The sequence below is a fragment of the Engystomops pustulosus genome, chromosome 6 (assembly GCF_040894005.1).
Source record: "Engystomops pustulosus chromosome 6, aEngPut4.maternal, whole genome shotgun sequence".
Taxonomy (NCBI): Eukaryota; Metazoa; Chordata; class Amphibia; order Anura; family Leptodactylidae; genus Engystomops; species Engystomops pustulosus.
In genome coordinates, this window is record NC_092416.1 from 39,954,725 (window position 1) to 39,976,632 (window position 21,908).

The following is a 21,908-nucleotide window of genomic DNA, read 5'->3' on the forward strand; positions in this document are numbered from 1 at the left end:
CAATAGAAAATTCTCAGTTTTAGAGTTTTACAAAATGTGAAGGTTTTAAAAGCAACAATCATTATTACTGTGTATGATATGAAAGTTAAAGGGGCTTATTTACTAAGGGTCGCGGATTGCACTTTCGTCGGACTGTGCGCCATTTTCAGGGATTGCACAGGTTGGACAGGTACTTAGCAAGAGTTTGCGCTGGGATTGTGTTGCAAGCGATCAGATTTTGGTGCAGCTGCGCCGGCTTTCATGCCACAGAAATCAGGAGCGTGCCGCCAGACGATCCGACGGATTCGGACTGAGCGCGGGATTTAACTTTCAAATTGTGTCGCAAGCCCAAGCACTTATATGCACCAGGAAGAAGAAGGTGAACTCCGGCGGACCTGAGCGGGGAGCGACACATGCAGGATATCGGGCACATGATCATAGTGAATCGCGGCAGATGTGCATTATCTTTGGACAATGCACTTTCGGGGGACTCCAGCGGCCGGGTTAGTAAATGTGCCCCCTAATGTCACATAATGAAAAATATTGGGGCAGATTTATCAAGCTGTCTGAAAGTCAGAATATTTCTAGTTGCCCATGGCAACCAATCACAGCTCAGCTTTCATTTTACCAATGCTCATGAATATTTCAAAGGGGAGCTGTGATTGGTTGCCATGGGCAACTAGAAATATTCTGACTTTCAGACAGCTTGATAAATCTGCCCCAATATTGTCTCATCAGAACTGCCCTACAATGTGTATAAGGTGCTGCATTAGATGTGTCACATTTCCTCCTAATGTGACATCCTATAGAACAAGGCAAATAATAATCTTCTATGAAAGGATTTTCCTCCTTATTGGAAGGAAAGCTCTATTCACTGTATAGGTCATGAATATTTTGTCATTTGTCAGCAGGTAGAGTTTCGGGAAACTGGAGTCCTTATTGAGATTTTATATGCCCATTTTACCTACACATTTGTGAGTATTTTAAACAAATAAATTTAGCTTTCCCAAAACAAATTTACATAATACATTTTATCAAAAAGACTTTATTAAACAGTAAATAAATGAACTTTTTAAGAATTCTTTTACAAACTATAACAAATACATGATATAATCTGTGGTTCAACTGACATATAACATTCAAGCTTATTTATTTTCTCACCAGAAACATTTCAAATTAAGAAAAGTTAAAAAAAGTAAAAGACAAAATTTAAAAAAGCTTCACAGTGGGGGGGGGGATCCTAACACTTGACATGCCAAATTAAGGAATGGAGAATGTGCACTATTATAATCATATTATGCTCATATTGTACAGCATAATTAACAGTGCACATCCTCCACAGCCGAGCCTGGAGCTCAGATGAGGAGATAGCAAGATAAGAAGACTGCCTGACAGTGAGTGTATATATATATATATATATATATATATGTGTATTAGTGTGTAAATGTATGTGTGCGTATATGCTGTGTTTATGCTTTATGTGGGTTTGCATATTCTGTATATCTGCTGCATGAGGGTGTATAAGTTGCATGTGTGCATGGTGTGTATATACTGTATGTTTGTCTGTATGCTGTATGTGTGTTTATATGATGTATATGTGTGTATACACTGTATGTGAGTGCATGGTGTGCATATATGGTATGTATGTGTGTACATACTGTATGCATGTGTATACTTGATGTATTAAGCTGTATGTGTACATGGTGTGAATATGCTGTATGTGTATATTGGTGTGTATATACTACATGTATATGTGTATAGGTTCTATGTGTGTATATATATGCTGTGTGTACGGTGTGTATGCTATATGTATGTTTATATGCTATATGCCCTATGTGTATACAGTATATGTGTATAAACTGTATGTATGTGTATATATGGTGTATATACTGTATGTCTAAGTATATGATTTATACATACTATATGTATGTATATACTGTGTAGGTGTATTTACTGTATGCATGAGTCTATAAATGTATATATGAATATATAAATGTGTACCTATGAGTGTACAACATTATGGGGCACATTCACTAAGGGTCCGCAGACCGCATTTCCGGCAGGTTTCCCGACTATTTCCAATTTGTGCTGCATTTAACAGTGGTTTTTTGCGCACGCGAATGGATTTTGGCACAATTGCGCAACACAAATCAGGGGCGTGGCCTTCGGACAACCCAACTGATTCCTACTAAGCGCAGGATTTAAAATTCAAATTGTATCAAAAGACATGCACTTACATAGACCGGAAAGAAGAAGGTGAACTCCAGCAGACCTGAGCGGGGAAGCGACACATGCAGAATATCGGGCGCACAATCTTGGTGAATGGCGCTGGACTTCATCCTTGTCAGACAGTCCGGATCAGGGATCACGACAGGACCAGGTAAGTAATGTGCCCCTATGTGTGTATAGAAATGTGTGTATACTTAAGTGTATAAGTATGTGTACAAATATGTATTTTATTTAAGGGGAAGGGGCCCTATGCAGAAGTCTGTACTAGGCCCAGCCTCACATAGTTACACTCCTGGTACAAGGTTGATTTTGTTCTCCAAAAATCTCTTTTTGTTTTTTGGAGGCACATTAATAAATCAATACATTTTCTTTAAAATGCCAGCTTATTGGGAAACTGGAAAGGTTTATCTAGAAAGTTTATATAATGCCCTAACACAATTCTGGTCAACATCAACCAAAAGTCTAAGAAAATGTTTGAAATTTAAAATAATGTACAGTTCTGTGCGGGAAGAAGTGAAAAATGTATTTAGAACACACAAACTAATAAATGAAGGGCAGTTTTTTGGGAGCTTTTAGCTTAGTTAATCTAGATCAGTGGTGGCAAACCTATGGCATGGGTGCCAGAGGTGGCACTCGGAGCCCTCTCTGTGGGCACCCAGACCATCACCCAGGTCACCATTTTGGACTCAATACCTTCTCCTGCAGTCACAGGCAGCCCAGGACTTGCCACGTTCAGCGTTATTTTATAGTGACTAGAAGTGCAGGAGGAGCAAGGAGATGCTGACTTAGCTGGATTATCATTGTAGACCCTTCTCCGGACCTGTGATTGATCCTGTTAAGGGACCTTACAATAAACTACAATAATAATCCAAATTTCTTCTTCTTTCTACTGTATTAATGTCCTCAGGACACCAATACTTTTGAAACCTGTGAGTTACTTTAGTTACTTCAAATTGGCATTTGGCACTTTGCAAAAAATATGTGGCTTTTGCTTGCAGTTTCGGCACTCAGTCCCCAAAAGGTTCGCCATCACTGATCTAGATCATGATTGTCAGTTGAATAACACTGTGAGCGACAAGCTTGGAGGAGAGGGGAATGGTAAGTGCTGCTCAACTCTTCCCCCTCCATAGTGAGTTAAGCAACCGCAACGTAAATCGGGGCAGGATAGGACCAGCTCTTTTGCGGCACGGCTGCACGGCTCGGACACAGTACAGAGAGACAGATGAGAGAGCGTACAATGTTGGTGTGTAATGCACTTCTATGGTAGCCGTGAGCTAACTGCCATGTTTGCGCCTAGCTCACAGCCGCTACTTTTGCACGTGTCAGTATACTCTAAGAAAAAACTTATTGTTTCATCTAATTGTTCATTACACTCTTTCAGTATCAACTCCTTGTTCTCATTCCAAGACAGGTAAAAATTATTCTGCACTGACGACTCAAATTTGAAACAATCATTTCCGGGTGAAAAATTTTTCATGTAGAAAATAAATCCACTTTTTTCTTCTGGGATTTTTTGTGGCAATGGATGATCCTGTTATGAAAAAAATAAAGTTTAATGGTAAATCAATGTACTGTAGTAGTTAAGTGTCACAGACCAACCTTAAAAAGGCATAGAAAAATTAACAGTAAACTTTAACCGCTATCCGGGCAAACAAACTTAATTTAAAGGAAATCTACCATTTGCTTTTATGAAGCAAACATACATTGAGAATGCTGTAGCTACACTGATGCAGAAACATATCATGTTTAATCCCTGAGCTGAGTGGTTTTGCTGAAAAAAAAAACTATTATAAAATTATGATAATTACGGTAAGCTCTGTCGTCCTCTGGCTGCTCCGGTGCTAATATTGCACTGCTTCAGACAATGCTGTATTCACTGTGTTGTCCTTGACAGGCAGAAGTAATCAATCTCTGCACCATCCCCCAGCTGATGTATATGAGTGATCCAGCCCCGGTTGATTAGCACTGCCTGGACAGTTCAGGAAGCTATGTGTAATGTGTTTATGAGTACGGCAGCCAGTATGCACCCAGCTTTCCCAAGGTCCTGAATTTTATAATTGTTTTTTGAGCAAAACCACTCAGATCAGAGATTTAACAAGATTTGTTTCTGCATAAGTGTCGCTACAGCATCCTCAATGTATGTTTGGTTCACAATACAATAAAAACAAATGGTAGATTTCCTTTTAATTATTCAATATATATCAATTTCTTTAGTTGACCGTCATTAAAAAAAAAGTTGCTCCTACCTAAAGATAATTTTCCATAAGTATAGCCATATTGTCCCTATCAATATAGTTATACTTGAATACACAGCACTACATGAGCTATTGAGGCACCCAATCACCTGGATTCAGTGTTCGTCACCACAGGGCGGCTTTGGAACATGCAGTAACTCCCGTACATTTGTTTATGGGAAATTAACATTACATAGAAGAAATGTACCGTATATACTCGAGTATAAGCTGAGTTTTTCAGCACAAAAAATGTGCTGAAAAACCTCACCTCGGTTTATACTCGAGTCGAGAGAAAAAAAACAAACATTGCACTCACCTTCCACCCCCCCCCCCCTCTCCCCCTTAGCCTGGCAGGTCTTCTTCTATACAGCTAGCACAATCCCCATCTGCGCCTGTTGTGTATTAGGGTCCTACTCGTAGATAGACTAGTGCATGTCTAAATTAATAGAATTAGAACTCTAAAACCATATTGGGAAGTTATTATGAATGTGCGTATCATGCGCCAGTCAAGATCGTTGCCTAAAGCACCTGATATACTATGACATTTCGGCCTAAATAAATTCTACACCAGGTCCTACCTGACATAGAATTCTGCTATAACCTGACGCAGGTTATACTAAATTGGACTAGGCTATTTTACATCCCTGAGTATAGAGTGTATCCCCCAGGGTATGCTGAGGCATAGATGAGACTATACCCAGGATCCATGTTAGAGGGGTATATTCAAGCCTGGAGGGCTATTATCTGGTCTAGGCTGGTTTAGTGGGGTAAAAACTGGTGGTCCCTTTAAAGAGAGGTAGTCCCAAAACACACCAAACTGTAACTAGAGAGATCTACATTTCTACATTGAGCAAGGATCAGTTACATGTAGTATCTTACCACAAAAATGACGGAATTGCTTTCCGCTTTCAGGGTGTAATTGTTATTTCCGATTTTGCAGATGATGGCCACCGGCAATCCTCCTCTATTACTTTTATTTTCTTTGTATGCATACAAGTGAAATATAGCTCTCTCCACTGTAATAGAGACATGATGTTAGCAAACTGAACATTTTACACTAATTCTCTAATGAGGTTCAGTTCCCAGCTAGTCTCTATATAGTTAGGATTCTTAGGTTATGGCACGTGAAATTTAGGAATATGTTTCCATAACCTCCCAACATTCAAATCTCTCTTTCACTAGACAATTTTGAGGCCTACCACCACTCTGCCGTGGGTGGCCTATACAATGGCCTAGACCTCCCATGTTTATGTAAGTACAGTATATTCTTTCCATGTTGCAACCTGTTTCACGGGGCAAAAACTGAATGACTCAGACATTTATTACGCACTCTTCTTTCTGAATATAAACCTATTAGAAGTTAGTTTTGTTTGCATTCATTTAAACAGATTAAATGAAAAATAAAATTTTGCGTACACCCGTCAGGGCTCTGGATGGAACACTCAAGGGCATTCACAGAAGCTGTTAACTTTGCCCTCTTAACTAACTCAGAATCCACATCGATGGCCCAATGTTTGGGTACAGTTGGTGACATATACCAAATGGAGAGTCTTCATTGCCGATGACCAATTTCACCACACTTGGCCCCTATGAGTGGTTTTCTGCTCCTTCTATAGGTATGGAGATCTTCTAGGCACTGAGATGAAGGCAGGACACATGATCAACTTGCTGCTCCATCAATCAGTGAAAGCGGGAACACTGTTCTATTGATCCAGTAGTCGTCCACCCACCAATCAGATTGTCATTCCCCATTTTGTGGAAAATCACTGCCTGGTTTCCTCATAGCTGCCCATAGCTGCCCACGAATGTGCTTGATCCATTGAAATGGACTTGGGTGCAGGTCAGAACACACGGACCATGTACAGCGCAATAGATGGCAACAAAGTGATATATTACAATTTGTTACAGTGTCGCAGGTGAAGTTTGATCTTCAGTCACTGCATCATATTACTCTGTGATGCAAGGACTCGTGTCCACTGCACTGTGCTTGGTCTGTGGTATGAGGCCAGTAAACAAGTCTGTTTCCATGGACCAAACACATTTGTGTAGCCTCAGCCTTAGAATTAAGGATTGGAAACTCAATCTTGCTTTCTCTGACTTATTTTAGAACAGCACTATTTTTGTTAAAAACTTGTTACATCATGTAGGTCACTTGGGTATTTTCAATGCAGCTGAAATGTTTTTTGTGCCCCTCCCCACAAAATCCTGCTAATTTCACAACCATTTCCACAATTCAATCTTAATAAAACCAGAATATCTTTTTTTCTGTACCTTCTGTGCTCTGGAGTGGTTCAAAAGTGGCGGTGCGCTTTTCTGGGTTGGCAATCAGTAGGTGATCATTTTTTTGATAGTCTATTTTGATAGTTCCAAAACCAATCTGTTTGTGCTTTTTGAAGCCATCTAATAAATCTGGAAGTACAAAACAAAAATGAACACTCATACTTTACCCTTGGATATAGTCACTTGACATTTGTGCCCAAAAAATAGTTGTACATAGGGTAATATACTAAAAACTATCATAAATGCATAAACTGTTATAGCCCCAAAATATGAATCAATATAAGACTAACTTTTTTTAGGATAAGAAGAAATTCCTTTGCACGATACACATTTGACACCACATTCCAGGCTGATCCAACTTCAGTGGAAATGCCTCAAGACAAGGAATGAGGCTCAGTAGTGTGTGACCTCCCTGTGCCTGTATGACCTCCATACAATCCTGGGCTTGTTTCTACTGAGGCAGCAGATGTTCTCCTAGAGCAGTGATGGTGAACCTTTTAGCGGCTGAGTGCCCACACTGCAAGCCAAACCCCCCCCCCCCTTATTTATTGCGAGGTGCCAACAAAAAATGAAAGCGGTAACTTATTGCTCCCTGTTCCTCAACAACGTTCGATCATATTGGCCTCCTGAGGAGAAGCTGGAAAATTTGCATCATTTTAGCTTCTTTCCAGTGTCCCTCTGTACACAGAGAATCGTGCGGCCAGCAGGAGGTCCTCCAAAGATAATTTGTCCCTTCTCCCTCTTCCTACATTCCCAAGTAGCGAAGTAAGTATCACTTTAATATATGACTGAAAGCAGTTTCTTTTAAGTTGCTTGGAACTGCAGGAAGATTCTTTGAGTCCTGTCTGGTGTGCTGGGGTGATGGCCCGGGTGCCCACAAAAAGGGCTCTGAGTGCCGCCTCTGGCACCCGTGCCATAGGTTCGCCACTACTCTCCTAGAGGTTTCCTACCAGAAACTGATGGATTACAGCATCAGTCAACTACGGACAGTCTGCAATGCAACGTGGCATTGGTGTATGGAACGAGACATGATGCCCCAGAACTGCTGTAGCATTCAGGTCTGGGGAATGGCCGGACAAGTCCATAGCATCAATGCCCTCATCATGGAGGAACTGCTAACACACCACAGCCATATGAGCCACATTGTTATGCATCAGAAGTAACCCAGGGCTTGGTCTCATAATGGGTCTGCTAATCTCATCCTGGTACCTAATGGCAGTCAGGGTACTCTTAGTTGTATGGAGGGCTGTGCGCCCATCAAAGAAATGTCTCCCTACACCTCTACAAACTGCCAAAGCGTCATGCTGGAAGATGTTGCAGGCTGTAGAATGTTCTCCAGACTCTGTCACATCTGTCACATGTGCTCAATGTCAATCTGTATCATCCGTGAAGAGCACAGGGCATCAGTGTTCAATCTGCCGATAGCCCTGCACAGTGTTTGGCTGTAAGCACCACAATGACTTGTAGAGCTCCACATGAAACCGTCATGAAGCCTTTGAGTAGACGTATGGATATTAATGGCTATGGAGGTCAATTTGCAGGGCTCTGGCAGTGCTCCTCCTTGCACAAAAGACGAGGTAGCCACCCTGCTTCTGGATTTTTGCCCTCCTATGGCCCCTGCCCCCTTCACATCTCTTGGTGAACTGGCCTGTCTCCTGGTTTCTGCTCCAAACACAGCTCACCTTCTTGCCACATTTCACACTGATGTGACATCCTGGATGAGCAACTTCTGTGGGTTGTGGACACCACCTCTTACTACCAGAGCTATGACAAAATGCAAAAGTGACCAAAACAGCAGCCAAAAATTATGAGACCAGAGAAATGGTATGTGGTCACCACCTGCACACCTTTAGCGTGACTCATGTGTCAAAACATAAAAACTTTAATACAGAACAAAATTTAATTTAAATTACCACATAGCCTTTTCTCCTCCATTGGCGAACAGTCTGAAAAACATAAAGGATAAGATTACAAGAGTGACATTACCCTGAACCTCAACTATCTGCTGCCTGAGGCGCGTTATAGAATGGCGTCCCCTCCTGTAGTAATATGTCAGGTTTTTTTAGTAAGTGGGTTCTCCATGCAGTTTCCTTCACCCATGCTGGCATCGGGTGTCAAGAGACACTATTTTTAAGACTCTGGTCCTGCTTGGTAGCAGATAACTGATGCCCCCCATTTTCCTGCAGGTGGTGCTGCCTGTGGCAAGAGGCTCAACATGCCTTGTTGTTGGTGCCTCTTATAAGTTGCCTATTATGCGGCAACTTATAAGTTGCCTATTATAAGTAATAGTACTATAAGGTGCCTATTATAAGTAATTTAGGAAATGATTCACCTTTCTAGTTGGAGGCCATTTACCTGAGATAGTAATCTGGAACTTACGCCAGTTTTCTGGCATACAAGCCTTGAAATAATCGCAATGCCATGCAAACTGCCAGGAATTGTGATTGTTATCCAAAGCCTGGCTCGGGGTGTTCCTGCCACTCGCTACAGCCAATGCAATAGCAATGTACGCTTATTTAGACAGACCGGCAGATACGTAAGAAGGGCCACATCCGGCAGTGCTGGAGGGGTTGGACCTGCATCATATGCCGTGCTCACCCACTGTGTTATACTGCATTATAATGACATCTTTAAGTCTATTCTTAAAGGGACATTGTCAGTAGCATTACCTGCACCATCAGATAGGCTATGAAATATTGGGGCACATTTACTAAGGGTCCGTTTTTCGTTGGGTTTTCCAAATTTTTCCGTTTTGCGCCAAATTGCCTCTGATTTTTGGTGCACGCGATCGGATTGTGTCGCATCGGCGCCGGATTCCATGCAACGGAAATCAGGGGACGTGGCAAAACCCAACGGATTTGGAAAAATCGCACTATTTAAAAACCAGGAAGAGGTTGGTGAACTCCAGCGGACCTCGGCAGACCTTGGCGCAGCAGCGACACCTAGTGAATATCGTGTGCACGACTCCTCATCGGTGAACGCGCCGCTGGATCGAGACACGACCGGGTAAGTAAATGTGCCCCATTGTCTCTGGAATTCCCTTTTTTATGTTTTTAATATAACTATTTAACTATAAAAATATGTAAATAAGGCAATGCATCTCTTCAAACCTTGCAATCATGAAAAGCTCTAAAGCACATAGAACCATTATGTCATTGTAAATATAAGAATCTCATCTTTCAAAAAGCATCAGGATTGTGGTACTGTGAAATACAGGGAGTTAAAGACATAGGGGCAGATTTACTTACCCAGTCCATTCGCGATCCAGCGGCGCGTTCTCTGCGCTGGATTCGGGTCTGGCCGGGATTTAATAAGGTAGTTCCTCCGCCTTCCACCAGGCGCTGAAAAGCATCTGAACGCACCGGAATTCACCGAGGCCGGCTGAGTGAAGGTAAGCGCTTCCCGAGCGACACATTTTCCGTTTTTAAATGCGGCGGTTTTTCCGAATACGTCTGGTTTTCGTTCGGCCGCGCCCCCCCATTTCCGTCGCGTGCATGCCGGCGCCACAATCCGATCGCGTGCGCCAAAATCCCGGGGCAAATCAGGTACAATCGGCGCAAATCGGAAATTTTCGGGTAACACGTCGGGAAAATGCAAATCGGGCCCTTGGTATATGACCCCCATAGCTATCAATGTGAGTGCAGATGAAGGTCAAATTCCTAGACACGTTTTTAACAGTTAATATCTCCGGTTCTGTAACAAACATAAACACAACCATGATGCAAGATCTTGGTTCTGGCTTCTATAGAGCCCAAGATATGGATACATGAAGAGGCACGTTCACTCCAGCCTCTAAAAGGGACTCATCTCAGGCAAAAAATGAGTCTCCTATTTTCTTTTGATGTATGTCTGTATGCATATAGAAATATAGGGCGTATTTATCAGGGTTTCTGCTCCAGAACACTGAGATAATTGCAAATGCTAGATTATTGGTAGCACTTGTGAATTTTTTTCCTCTTTTCACCACCTCAATGCCAGGGTGGTGGAGCGGCGTGAAGCGAGTTGCAGCCTGCCAGGGAGTGGGTGTAGCCGACGGGGGAGTGGGGCGGTGCAGGGTGTTTCTGTCGCGGTCGTGTGCACCCTCTGCAGTTGGTGACTTTTCATACGTGAAAAATCCTTAAAGCTGATGCCACACGTGGCGTTTTTGGTCCGTTTTTAAGCATGCGTTTTCAGTCCATTTAAAAACGGACGCGTTGTAAAATCGCATTAGTTTTTGGCCATTTACCAAGCGTTTGGCAGCTTACAACCTGTTTGTCTATTAAGATAATTGGGAAAAAATGGACAAAAACATTCAAAAACTGATGCGTTTTCAAAAAACGCATGTTTTTTTTTAACGCATGCTTAAAAACGGACTAAAAACAGACTACAAGCGCCATGTGTGGCATCACCCCTATATCCACTGGAAATAAACTTAGAAGTTTTCTATAGACGCACAGCAAGCAGAGATCTCGAAAACTGGTAAATCGATACAGAAAATATATTGGAAAATTGCATAACTTTTTGCTTATACAAATAATATCAATTATTTGCTACATGTGGTCAACCCCTTTAACCCTCTTAAAAAAAAATTCTGTTAAATACATTCTTCCACAAGATTCAAGCTAAATATCTGATTGGAGGGAAGTCCTGACTGCTGTAGTAGGGCGTCTGATCCCAGAAGATTCCCAGGGTTATTTACAGACGCCCATTTTGCTTAATTTTTTACACTTCAGTGCATGCAGAATGTCCAAAGAAGGGGACCGATTCCCCCCCATGACCCCTTAGATTCTGTGACTGCTACTTTCCATGGCATATAAAGGGTTAGATGGTGAGGGGTAAGAGATTTTTGGATTCTGGGTGCTCTGGAAGGTCTGTGATATTGTTTGCTTTATTAGGTTTGAACTACAATGGATGAGGAAAGGGTTTGGTATGTTGGATACATTGTAACATGAATATTAATGGCCGCACGATTTTACCAATAAAACTGCGGTGCTACTGGCAAAATAATTAGTCCACGTGACTACTATATGTAAGAAAGTGGAAAAATATGCATTTTCTTCTTTTAGTGTCTCGAAAACATCTTTTGGGAAATTGCAGATTTTTAGAGTTTTCGGAAATGTTTGTTCTTTATATTCTGAGAACTGTTTTTGTGCTGACCTAAGCTGGAAAGAAATCTGCAAGAATCACTGTACGTAAGCTTCCAGATTTCCAATTTCTTTGTGAAAATATCCTAAAACAGTTTGTTCTGTGTAGCCCCAGGCTCGTGCATGCCAAGCACGCACTCACTTCAATGAGTGATGATAAACTAATACTTGTGAAGTCTTTTTATTATTGTCATTTTTAACTGTAATTGGGCAAATCATTTAAAAAAATTGGCACGGCCCTTGACAATGACATGTATTCCTGCATTCTGTGTATAATATGACACTGATCATTGTGAATGATAGCATCCACGGGGCTGTATTTGCTATTAAGCACCTAAGGGCCTGTGCCTAGGGCAGTGATGGCGAACCTATGCCACGGGTGCCAGAGGCGGCACTCAGAGCCCTTTCTGTGGGCACTCAGGCCATCACCAGAGATGACTCCAGGTATCTTCCTGCAGTCCCAGACATCCCAGGACTTGCTGTGCACAGAGCTATTTTAGTGACAGGGCTACATGTGCCTACTGGAGGAGTGGGAAGTGTGGACAGATCTGGATTATCATCGTAGTTCCTGCTCCGGCCCTGACAATTCTTCCTGTCTAGGGGATCCTTGAGGGAAGCTACAATCATCATCCAAATTAATTCTATTATCTGCTTTATTGGTGTCCTGCTTTATTGGGTCTTTATTGGTGTCCTGTGATGCATAAATCACTTATTAAATTTCTGTGTTGGCACTTTGTGATAAATAAGTGAGTCTCGGTTGTAGTTTGGGCACTCGGGCTCTAAAAGGTTCGCCATCACTGGCCTAGGGCGTCTAGTTATTGAGGGGCATCCCTCATATGTCAGAGACAGAAGGTATCATAAACTAAAGAGGGGGTGGCCCAAAACATCTTTAGAAGGGGGGGGGGGGGGCAAAGGGCTGCTATAATATATAGGAACCTAGTGGGTAGTCTATAGAAGTGTGGGCAGATTGGAGGGCACCTGTCATAATGTATGGGACACGAGTGGTAATGCTACTGAAGTGGGTCATAGTCTAGTTTTATTCTTTTTCCTTTTATTAACACTGACAAAATAGCATTATAATGATATCATTATAGAAGCAAATTGTGATATTTGTCGAGTATAAACGTCACTTAAAGGGGCGATTCCAGATTGGGCGTCACGGTGGCTGAGTGGGTAGCACTCCTGCCTTGCAGTGCTGGGGCCTGGGTTCTAATCCCACCCAGGTCAACATCTGCAAAGAGTTTGTATGTTCTCTCCGTGTTTGCGTAGGTTTCCTCCGGGTCCTCCGGTTTCCTCCCACACTACAAAACATACTGGTAGGCTGTTTAGGTTGTGAACCCCATTGGGGACAGGGACCAATTTGTCATGCTTTGTGCCGTGCTGCGTAATCAGTAGGCGCTATATAAATAAAGAATTATTTTAAATAAAGAATTATTATTATTGCCTAGGGCAGTGTGAGCTTAAACACAGCACTGGACATCCACGGCGTACATTCCCTTGAGGAATAACAAAAGAACACAACAATGTAGAATTCCTAAATGCATAACAATCAAAATTTCTAGGGCGATATAAATACTTACTAATACAGACATTTCCAAAGAGGCGACAGGTCCCTTGGAAATATGCAGTGTTGTACTACTAATACAGTCTTTCATTGCTTGGTTTGGATAGAATGTAAAGATATATGTAAGTGTATACAGTGAGTCACACATGTATGACCCGTTGACTTCTCTTCACGTTGATAAACAGGGAAAAGTAAAACACAACAGGAAGGATGAAGGAATCGTGCACTAACCACTACTGTACAAGAACTAGTCATAAAACAACACTACACTCTCTAGCAAATTTCATACATTGCCAAATTCTGCAGAACAATGACTCAGTCCATGGGAACAATACAAACAACTGAGCAAGTGAGTGCAATCCCCTAGAAGTGCCGGCAGGCAATGTAACAAGTGGGGCAGTGCTCGTCTGACATCATCTTAGTGTGGACTAGATGACAAAAGGCTCTTTCCCACAACTATGGAGAAGGAAGCTGCGATTTCATAAGAGCTGGCCAGCCATAGACAGAACGTGTCCTTACAGGGGGTTTCCGAAATAACCATTATTTATAAGAATGGCTTAATCAGCTGATACTGTTCAGATGGTGCAAGGGGCAGCAGGATCCCCTTTTTGATAAAAAAATAACAGCACTGTACAAAAATGTATGTATGTATGTAGAGTACCGTATTTTTCGGACTATAAGGCGCACAAAAAAATCCTTTGATTTTCTCAGAAATCAAGGGTGCGCCAATGTGCCTTATATATGAACCGTACATACAGACAACAGCTGCCTTGTACTGTGCACAGGTCTGCCACCTGCTGGTCATTCATCTTTATAATCAGGTGCGCCTTAGAATACGGTGCGCCTTATATATGAACAGTACTTACAGACAGCAGCTGCCTTGAACTGTGCACAGGTCTGCCACCTGCTGGTCATTCATCCGTATAATCAGGTGCGCCTTATATATGAACCTAGACGTTTTAGCAGGCATTTATTGATGGCGCGCCTTATAATCCGGCGTGCCTTATAGTTCGAAAAATACGGTAGATAGATTAGCAACAGGCGATAGATAAAGATAAAAGAGGAAATAACAGAGCACCGCATCCCCATCAATCAGTTGATTGTGGGGTGCCATGAGTCAGACCCCCACTAGAGCATGGGCTATAAAAATGCAATAATGTTAGGAGGCTTCTTCAATCCAGGCAGTGAAACAATAGCCAGCACTAGACAAATTTTCCATTTTTATACAATGTTTTTTATGTTTGTTTTTTTTTACACACGGTTGGGTGAATAGAGCCCTGTGTAGAATCCTTAACGCCTCCCACCCACGATAAGAAAACAGAATGTACTGTAAATTCCCGTAATTTTCGACCAAAGGAAGGGCGTAGAACAACACTTATTGTCATCAGCCATTATCCAGGTGCACGGTATTATTCCTGAAGCCATGTACAAATCATGTGAGGAAAAGATATTCCGGAATCTTCACAGATTAACAGATAGGGGCTCATTTACTAAGGGTCCGCAGAGCGCATTTTCGTCGGGTTTCCCAGCGATTTTGTGGGGGCCAAAGAATTTAACTGGGGATCTGGGCGCACACGATCGGATTTTGGTGCATCGGCGCCAGCTGGCACGCGGGGGGGGGGGGGTTCAGATAACCCGACGGATTCGGACAATGCCCAGGTTTTAACATTTTGAATTGTGTCACAGACATGCACTTACAAGCACCGGGAAGAAGAAGGTGAGTTCCGGCGGACCTCGGCGGGGAAGCGACGGATGCAGGAACTCGGGCTACGTGAATCGCGCCGGACTTCATCTTCGTTGAACTGTCCAAATCGGGGATCGCCACAGGTAAGTAAATTTGCCCCATAATCTTCCTTTATTATAGATTATTAAAATACATGTACAACAGTGTTACAACTGTAAAAGTCTTAGTCTTGGTCTCAAAGAGATATAAATTCCCAAAGTTCATCAGTTTTTTATCTAATGGTTCAAGCTAATATTTTAACTTTTTCATATTTAAAAGATATTGTGGGAGGGCTTGTTTCTTGGAGGATAAGTTGCATTTTTCAACAATACCACATGTGTTTAATTAATATAAAGCGAAGATCATAAAGTTTTTAAAATTTTGCTTTTAAAAGAGGGGAGAATGCAAAAAAAGTACCCCATATTTATAAAAATGAATGTCCCCTACTATCCCCAACATTCTCAATATCATGGCTTCCTACCAACATGTCTTCATGTGTGTCACACATGAAGACATGTTGGTAGGAAGCCATGAAATTGTGATCACACATGCCCCACGTAGATAAGAATCTTCTCCATGAACATGCATGCTACTTAGGCGTCAGAATGTATTCCTTCCTGTTGCCTTACTCCCATTGTGGACATAGCTGTAATTCACAGACACCTACGCATCTGTTAAAAATATTATCAAGCTGGGAATAATGCCAGTGTTTGGGGTGGTTAAAGAGAACTTGTCAGGCAAATTAACCCCAAAAACTAAATATATTTTCATAAACTGTGATTAGAAAGTTTTGCCCCATATCCCTACATTGTCCCTCTACATGCCTGTAAACAATCAGGTACTAAACCTGTATATATGCAAATGACCTGAGATGTATCTAATGAATCAATATCATATTCAGCTGTCCAGCGTATTCACAGCACAGCCACACCCCCAGTGCTTGACTGACAGCCTGTATAATGATATGATACTCCTGGTGCTGGCTCCTATATATGTACTTCCTAGTGCTGGTGCCCCCTGCAGCCTATGTGTATGAGATACTCCTATACACATGACTGACAGCCTGTATAATGATGTGATACTCCTGGTGCTGGCTCCTCTAGGTGCTCCCTGGTGCTAGCGGCCACACCCCCTGCAACCTGTGTGTGTATATGAGAGATACAACTGCTCCAGGATGCAGCCATGTGAATGGGAGAGCATATCAGATACATGTGTAGCTGATGTGGGTGTCTCACACATGTGTATCGGAGGAGAGAGCATGTCAGCAGATAAAGCATAAACACTAGCAATGCTTTACTTGGGGGAGGAGAGGGTAACAGGGGTGACATCACTTTCTCTCTCCATGTGCCTAGACTCATTTACATAATAAAGAAAATAAAATTTTAGAATGATTCATGTATTGATTAACTTATTAAAAGCTGGGATGGATCCTTGTGAGCTGCTCCAACAGGTAGTGGTGATAGAATGAGACCTGACGACAGGTGTCCTTTAACTTATTACCGACGTTTGATGTATCTGTAGGTCACAGGTTGACTGTGGGTGTATGAAGAGGGCACACGGCTAAGCCCTCTCCACACAAGGTGGGTGTTTGCTGCATATTGCATCACCGATCGCAGGTGTTAACTCTGTAAATGCCTCCAGAAAAGTTGCCAGAGGCAGGATATTGGATTTGATTGGCTCCCACCTGAGAAGTGGGATCAGGGAGGCGATCAGTTGCCATGTCATACAGCCTCGGGTCATACAAAGCCTGTATAGGACTGTAGCAATGAAAATGTCATGTAAAGCCTCAAAAAATTACACTACACACAGATTCATACACTGAAGTATGAAAAAGTTATTAGTGCCAGAAGACAACAAAATTAAGATTTTTTTTTTGTACAGGAGGTTTTAATTTTTGCAAATGTATGAAAACATTATAAAACCTATAGAAATTTGGTATCCCCGTGATCGTTAAAACCCTTCTATTACAATGTGCGATTTTATGTGTTGACCCCTTACTGATACGTGACGTAGTAGTACTGGCTGTGGATGATTGGAGAGGGCTCACGGGCCCTCTCCATTGTTGGTAAGTGTTTCCTGCGTGGTGTAAAATCCCTATATACTACCATAGTTTGGCAGTACATGGTACGATCAATCAAAGTACCCTATGGGGTCTGAAAAATATTTAAAAAGCTAAAAATGAATTAAAAAGTAAAAAAATTGAAAATTAAATAAAATAATCTAACAAATCACCCCCCCTTTCCCTAGAATTGATATAAATAAACAGTAAAGGTCATAAATATGTTAGGTATCGCTGCATCCCAAAATGTCCGATCTAGGAAAAAATATAATAACAGTCATTCCCGGCATTTAACCCCATAACAGAAAATAGCGCCCAAATTTTGCCATTTTGCAAAATATTAAAAATTCAATAAAAAGGCTGTACAGTCCTAAATACAGGACTGTAGCAATGAAAATGTCATGTAAAGCCTCAAAAAATTACACGTCACACAGATTCATACACTGAAGTATGAAAAAGTTATTAGTGCCAGAAAACAAAAAAATAATTTTTTTTTTTTTTTTACAGGAGGTTTTAATTTTTGCAAATGTATGAAAACATTATAAAACCTATACAAATTTGGTATCCCCGTGATCGTACCGAACCATAGAATGAAGTAGACATGTCATTTGGTGGCGCTCATTGAAAGCTAAAATCCAAGCACACCAGAAAATCGCGCAAATGCGTTTTTTCACCAATTTCACTGCATTTGGATTTTTTCCAGCTTCCCAGTACAAGACATGGAATACAGACATTAGGAAGTGCAATTTGCTACACAGAAAACAAGCCCTCACAGAGCTCTTTACATGATTTTTGAAGGTGAGGAGTAAAAAAATGGAAATGCAAAAACAAAAAAAGGGTTACCATAAGTCAGCAAGAACACAGAAGCCATGTTATCATAATGCATTCCAATCACTATATCCAAACCGAACCCCAGTTTTGTGTTATACATATGGATGCAAAATACTATATGTGTATTCACTATTTAAAGGGAACCTGTCACCAGGGACCTAATTTTCACTAAAGACAGATTGTAAAAGCCCATGACACCTGCAGTGTAAATCTGCCTCTTTGCCTTTTCTAATCATTTGCATTAAAATATAATTGTGTGTTACATCTTACCTTGCACCCTGACAAAATCCTGGGGTAGCACATAGCACATATATACTATATGGGGCATATTTATCAGGACCTCTGGCGCAGAGGCCCTGAAATAATCGCAAATGCTAGCTTATTGCTAGCACCAGTGGGGCGTGAAGGAGCGTGAAGGGGGGGGGGGGGCGTGGCCGGCCGAGCAGAGGGCGCGGCCGGACTTGAGTGTGTCAATGCAGGGCATTACTGTCCCCGCGCCTGCACACTCACTGCTGCTGCGTAGGATGGATGCTGGGCTACAATCAGCCCCGATACATCAAGAGGCAGAAGCCTCTTGATGTATCGGGCTGCGAATTTGCAGCGGCGGGGCGATCATGATAAATATCCCCCTATGTGTGTATAATGGAAAATCTAAGGCAGCACAGTGTTATGTATCCCATAAGGGAGGCTGCACAGTCTGAAGTCTGCATGGGTTCTGGCACACAAATCTGCTTTGGTATTAAAATGGAAAATATATATATATATATACACTAGCTGTAGCCTCCGGCATTTCCTGGGATGATATGGGAAATATTGGGGCACATTTACTTACTTACCTGTCCACAGGAGTTATTGTCCGACGATCATGCACTCTGCTGCGATTCAATAAAATTGTGCACCCGATATCCCGTATGTATCGTTTTCCCGCTCAGGTCCGCCAGAGTTCACCTTCTTCTTCCTGGTGCATGTAAGTGCATGATCTTGCGACACAATTTAAAAGTTAAATCTCGCGCTCAGTCCGAATCTGCCGGATCGTCCGACGGTACTCCCCCCGATTTCTGTCGCATGAAAGCCAGCGCAGCTGCGCCACAATCCAATCACGTGCAACACAATCCCTTGCTAAATACCTGTCACAGCCGTGCAAAACTGGAAAAATTCTGAAAGTCTGACAAAAGTACGGCCGCAGCCCCTTTCTAAATAAGCCCCAATACATTAATATTTCCTGGGCATTAGTATTTAATCTAAAGAGTACGTCGTATGACGACTTTTTGTTGGACTATGCTGGAAATTGCTGCGTTTATACTTTCCTAATTGGTGATGCTCTTACTCGTACACAGATATGGTCTATATCCGACATTCAATTAATGGAGAAGGAAAACGTTGGCACTCACCACGATTCTTCTCTAAAAATATGTTTCATATTTCATCATCTTCATAAAATAACAAGCTACAAACACAGGGGAAAGGAGATACAAAGCAGGAGCTGTGATTGGTTGCCAACTACCAACAATGGCTCCTCTATATGGTGGGTAATAAGTGGATTTTGGAAAGGGTGGGGTGAAAATCTTGGCTTAAAACCAAGTCTATGACATTCCCTGAGTCACAGAGAGGGGCTGTGCAAAATTTGGTGATTATAGGGTGCGACAGTGCAGATTCCTTTAGCTGGCATACACACATACACTACACTAACTATATATATACTGACTATATATACTGTATCTATATATGCATTTTTATAGAGTATGATTTGCCACAAAAAATATGAATTAGAGACCTTTGTGGTTATGGGTTATATCTAAGGCTATATTAAAAAATGCAAGTGCACCGTGGCTCGCATATGCTTTTAGACCCAAACTCTTGCGATTGGGAACAAGCAGCACGTGTTTGACATTGTTTACCGCATTTAGGTCTAATCACATCATGCAATCAAAGGCAACTCCTCCCCGCTATAATCTTAAACATATTGTGGCTCATTTACTAAGGATTGCGGATCGCACTTTCGTCTGACTTTCCACCGTTTTCAGGGATTTGCACGGCTTTGACAGGTACGTAACAGGTGTCTGTGCTGGGATTGTGTCATATGCAATCGTTTTTTAACACAGCTGCACTGGCTTCTATGTGACACAAATCGGGGATGCATGCCATCGGACGATCCGACTGATTAGGACTGAGCACGGGATTTGACTTTCAAATTGTGTCGCAAGACTATGCACTTACATGCACCAGGAAGAAGAAAGTAAACAGCGGCGGACCTGAGCGGGGAAGCGACACACGCAGGATATCGGGCGCACAATCTTAGTGACTATTTTTCATTTTGTTTAAATGTTTTAAAGAGTTTTAAAGAGTTTTTGTTAGAATCACAGGAACTTTCCCCTTCTTTATAGTTCAGTTGTGACTATTTTTTGCACATAGCACATAGAGAACCAAGTGCAGATGAGAATTGAGAATGAATAGAAAGTGGCAGGAATAAAACTGTGTGAATTGTGAAATAGTCACATTGTTACACTTATCTAGATACATTTGTTTGCTGAGGCAGCGGTCTGTGTGCGACTATAGATAAGAAAACTGATTCATCTGAACAAAAACATAAAAAACTTGCAAGATATGTTTGCAACAGAGAGACAATTTGCATAGATTTTTTTCTGTAAGACTAGTAGCAGTGTGTTCTGTGTCTATAAGTATAATTGCATTATTATATATAATATTTTAGTATTATACTGCATACATTTATATTCTCCATAATTTATAGCTAAGCAGCGTCTAGTGTCTATGTGCAAAGCTTCTCTTACCTTGTGTAGAATAGAGCGGATCTCCGTGATACTAGAGCCCTGGGACAGTTGCTCCTTATACTTTGCTCTCCCTCTGCACAGGACAATAGGCTCTGCAAAATTGATACCAGGACCAATCATTTTATCCCACATTTATATGAGTAAGGGAGTTTCCCAGATGATGTAACACTCCGCTTGCAGAATGCCTTATTTCCACTATAGTAATAATTTTGTTTCCATTTGTGTAAACAAAAAAAACAAACATGGAGAAGCAGAATAATAGGGCACAGTTGGCAAGAAACTTTATGACTAGTAAGTAAAGATATGTGACGATGCAATAAACCACGGAGACACCGGAGACAAGTATATTGAGGAATTCATCAGTTAAGTTTTTCTTTACCATTGCTAATAAGTTCTCCTGATGGCATCAGTTGCTTAAAAAATTATTAGGAGATTCTGGGCTCTTTAAGAAGCCCCACAGTTGAAACTCATCTCAGCATCCCCAACTGGCCATATTGTCCTCTCTGAACTTACTAGAGGGATTTATCATTGGGGTTTTTGTCTATGTTTGGTGTTGTTTTGGCACAGTTGTGGTACAAATGCTGTTTTGTGACTTTCCATTGCGCCAAATGAACATAGGACAGAGCAAAGTCTCTTTGACATAGACCTTGCTTGCGCCAAATTCTTTATTTGCATCGACTACAATACTGAGCTGAATTCATGATTTGTGATTTGACGCAAATTGTTGTATAGCTGCAAGTTTTCTCAAAAATTTACGACAGTCTCCCCCTGGTCTATTATGCTACCAAAGCACAGCACACACAGATCTGCTTCATCCATACATTTACACACACAGCTCTGCTTCATCCATACAGTTACACACACAGCTCTGCATCATCCATACAGTTATTCACACAGCTCTGCTTCATCCATACAGTTAGACACACAGCTCTGCATCATCCATACAGTTATTCACACAGCTCTGCTTCATCCATACAGTTACACACACATCATCCATACAGATACTCCCACAGCTCTGCACCATCCATACAGTTACACACACAGATCAGCTATACACATATAAGGAACACTCTGGGAACTACTCTACACATGAATAT

General features: G+C 41.7%; 1 protein-coding gene and 1 long non-coding RNA gene across 2 annotated transcripts in view; one reads left to right on the forward strand and one right to left on the reverse strand.

Annotated features, from left to right (window-relative positions):
- LOC140134960 (uncharacterized) overlaps positions 1-21,908 on the forward strand; it is a 162,972-nt gene that overhangs the window by 8,835 nt on the left and 132,229 nt on the right. The window lies entirely within an intron of this gene.
- On the reverse strand, positions 1,101-20,900 carry LOC140134955 (interleukin-18-like). Its single transcript, XM_072155801.1, has 5 exons — positions 20,812-20,900; positions 8,636-8,668; positions 6,714-6,851; positions 5,322-5,458; positions 1,101-3,739 (listed from the first exon to the last, which is right to left on the reverse strand). Exons 2-5 carry the CDS (start codon positions 8,655-8,657, stop codon positions 3,467-3,469), a joined length of 570 nt encoding a protein of 189 aa, XP_072011902.1. The 5' UTR covers positions 8,658-8,668; positions 20,812-20,900; the 3' UTR covers positions 1,101-3,466.

Coding starts and splice junctions, on each gene's coding strand:
- LOC140134955 (XM_072155801.1), bottom strand. CDS start 8,657: ATGGAGGAGAAAAGGCTATGTG. Junction 5,459..6,713: donor ACCACTCCAGAGCACAGAAG/GTACAGAAAAAA, acceptor TCTCTATTACAG/TGGAGAGAGCTATATTTCAC. Junction 3,740..5,321: donor GCAATTCCGTCATTTTTGTG/GTAAGATACTAC, acceptor TTTTCATAACAG/GATCATCCATTGCCACAAAA.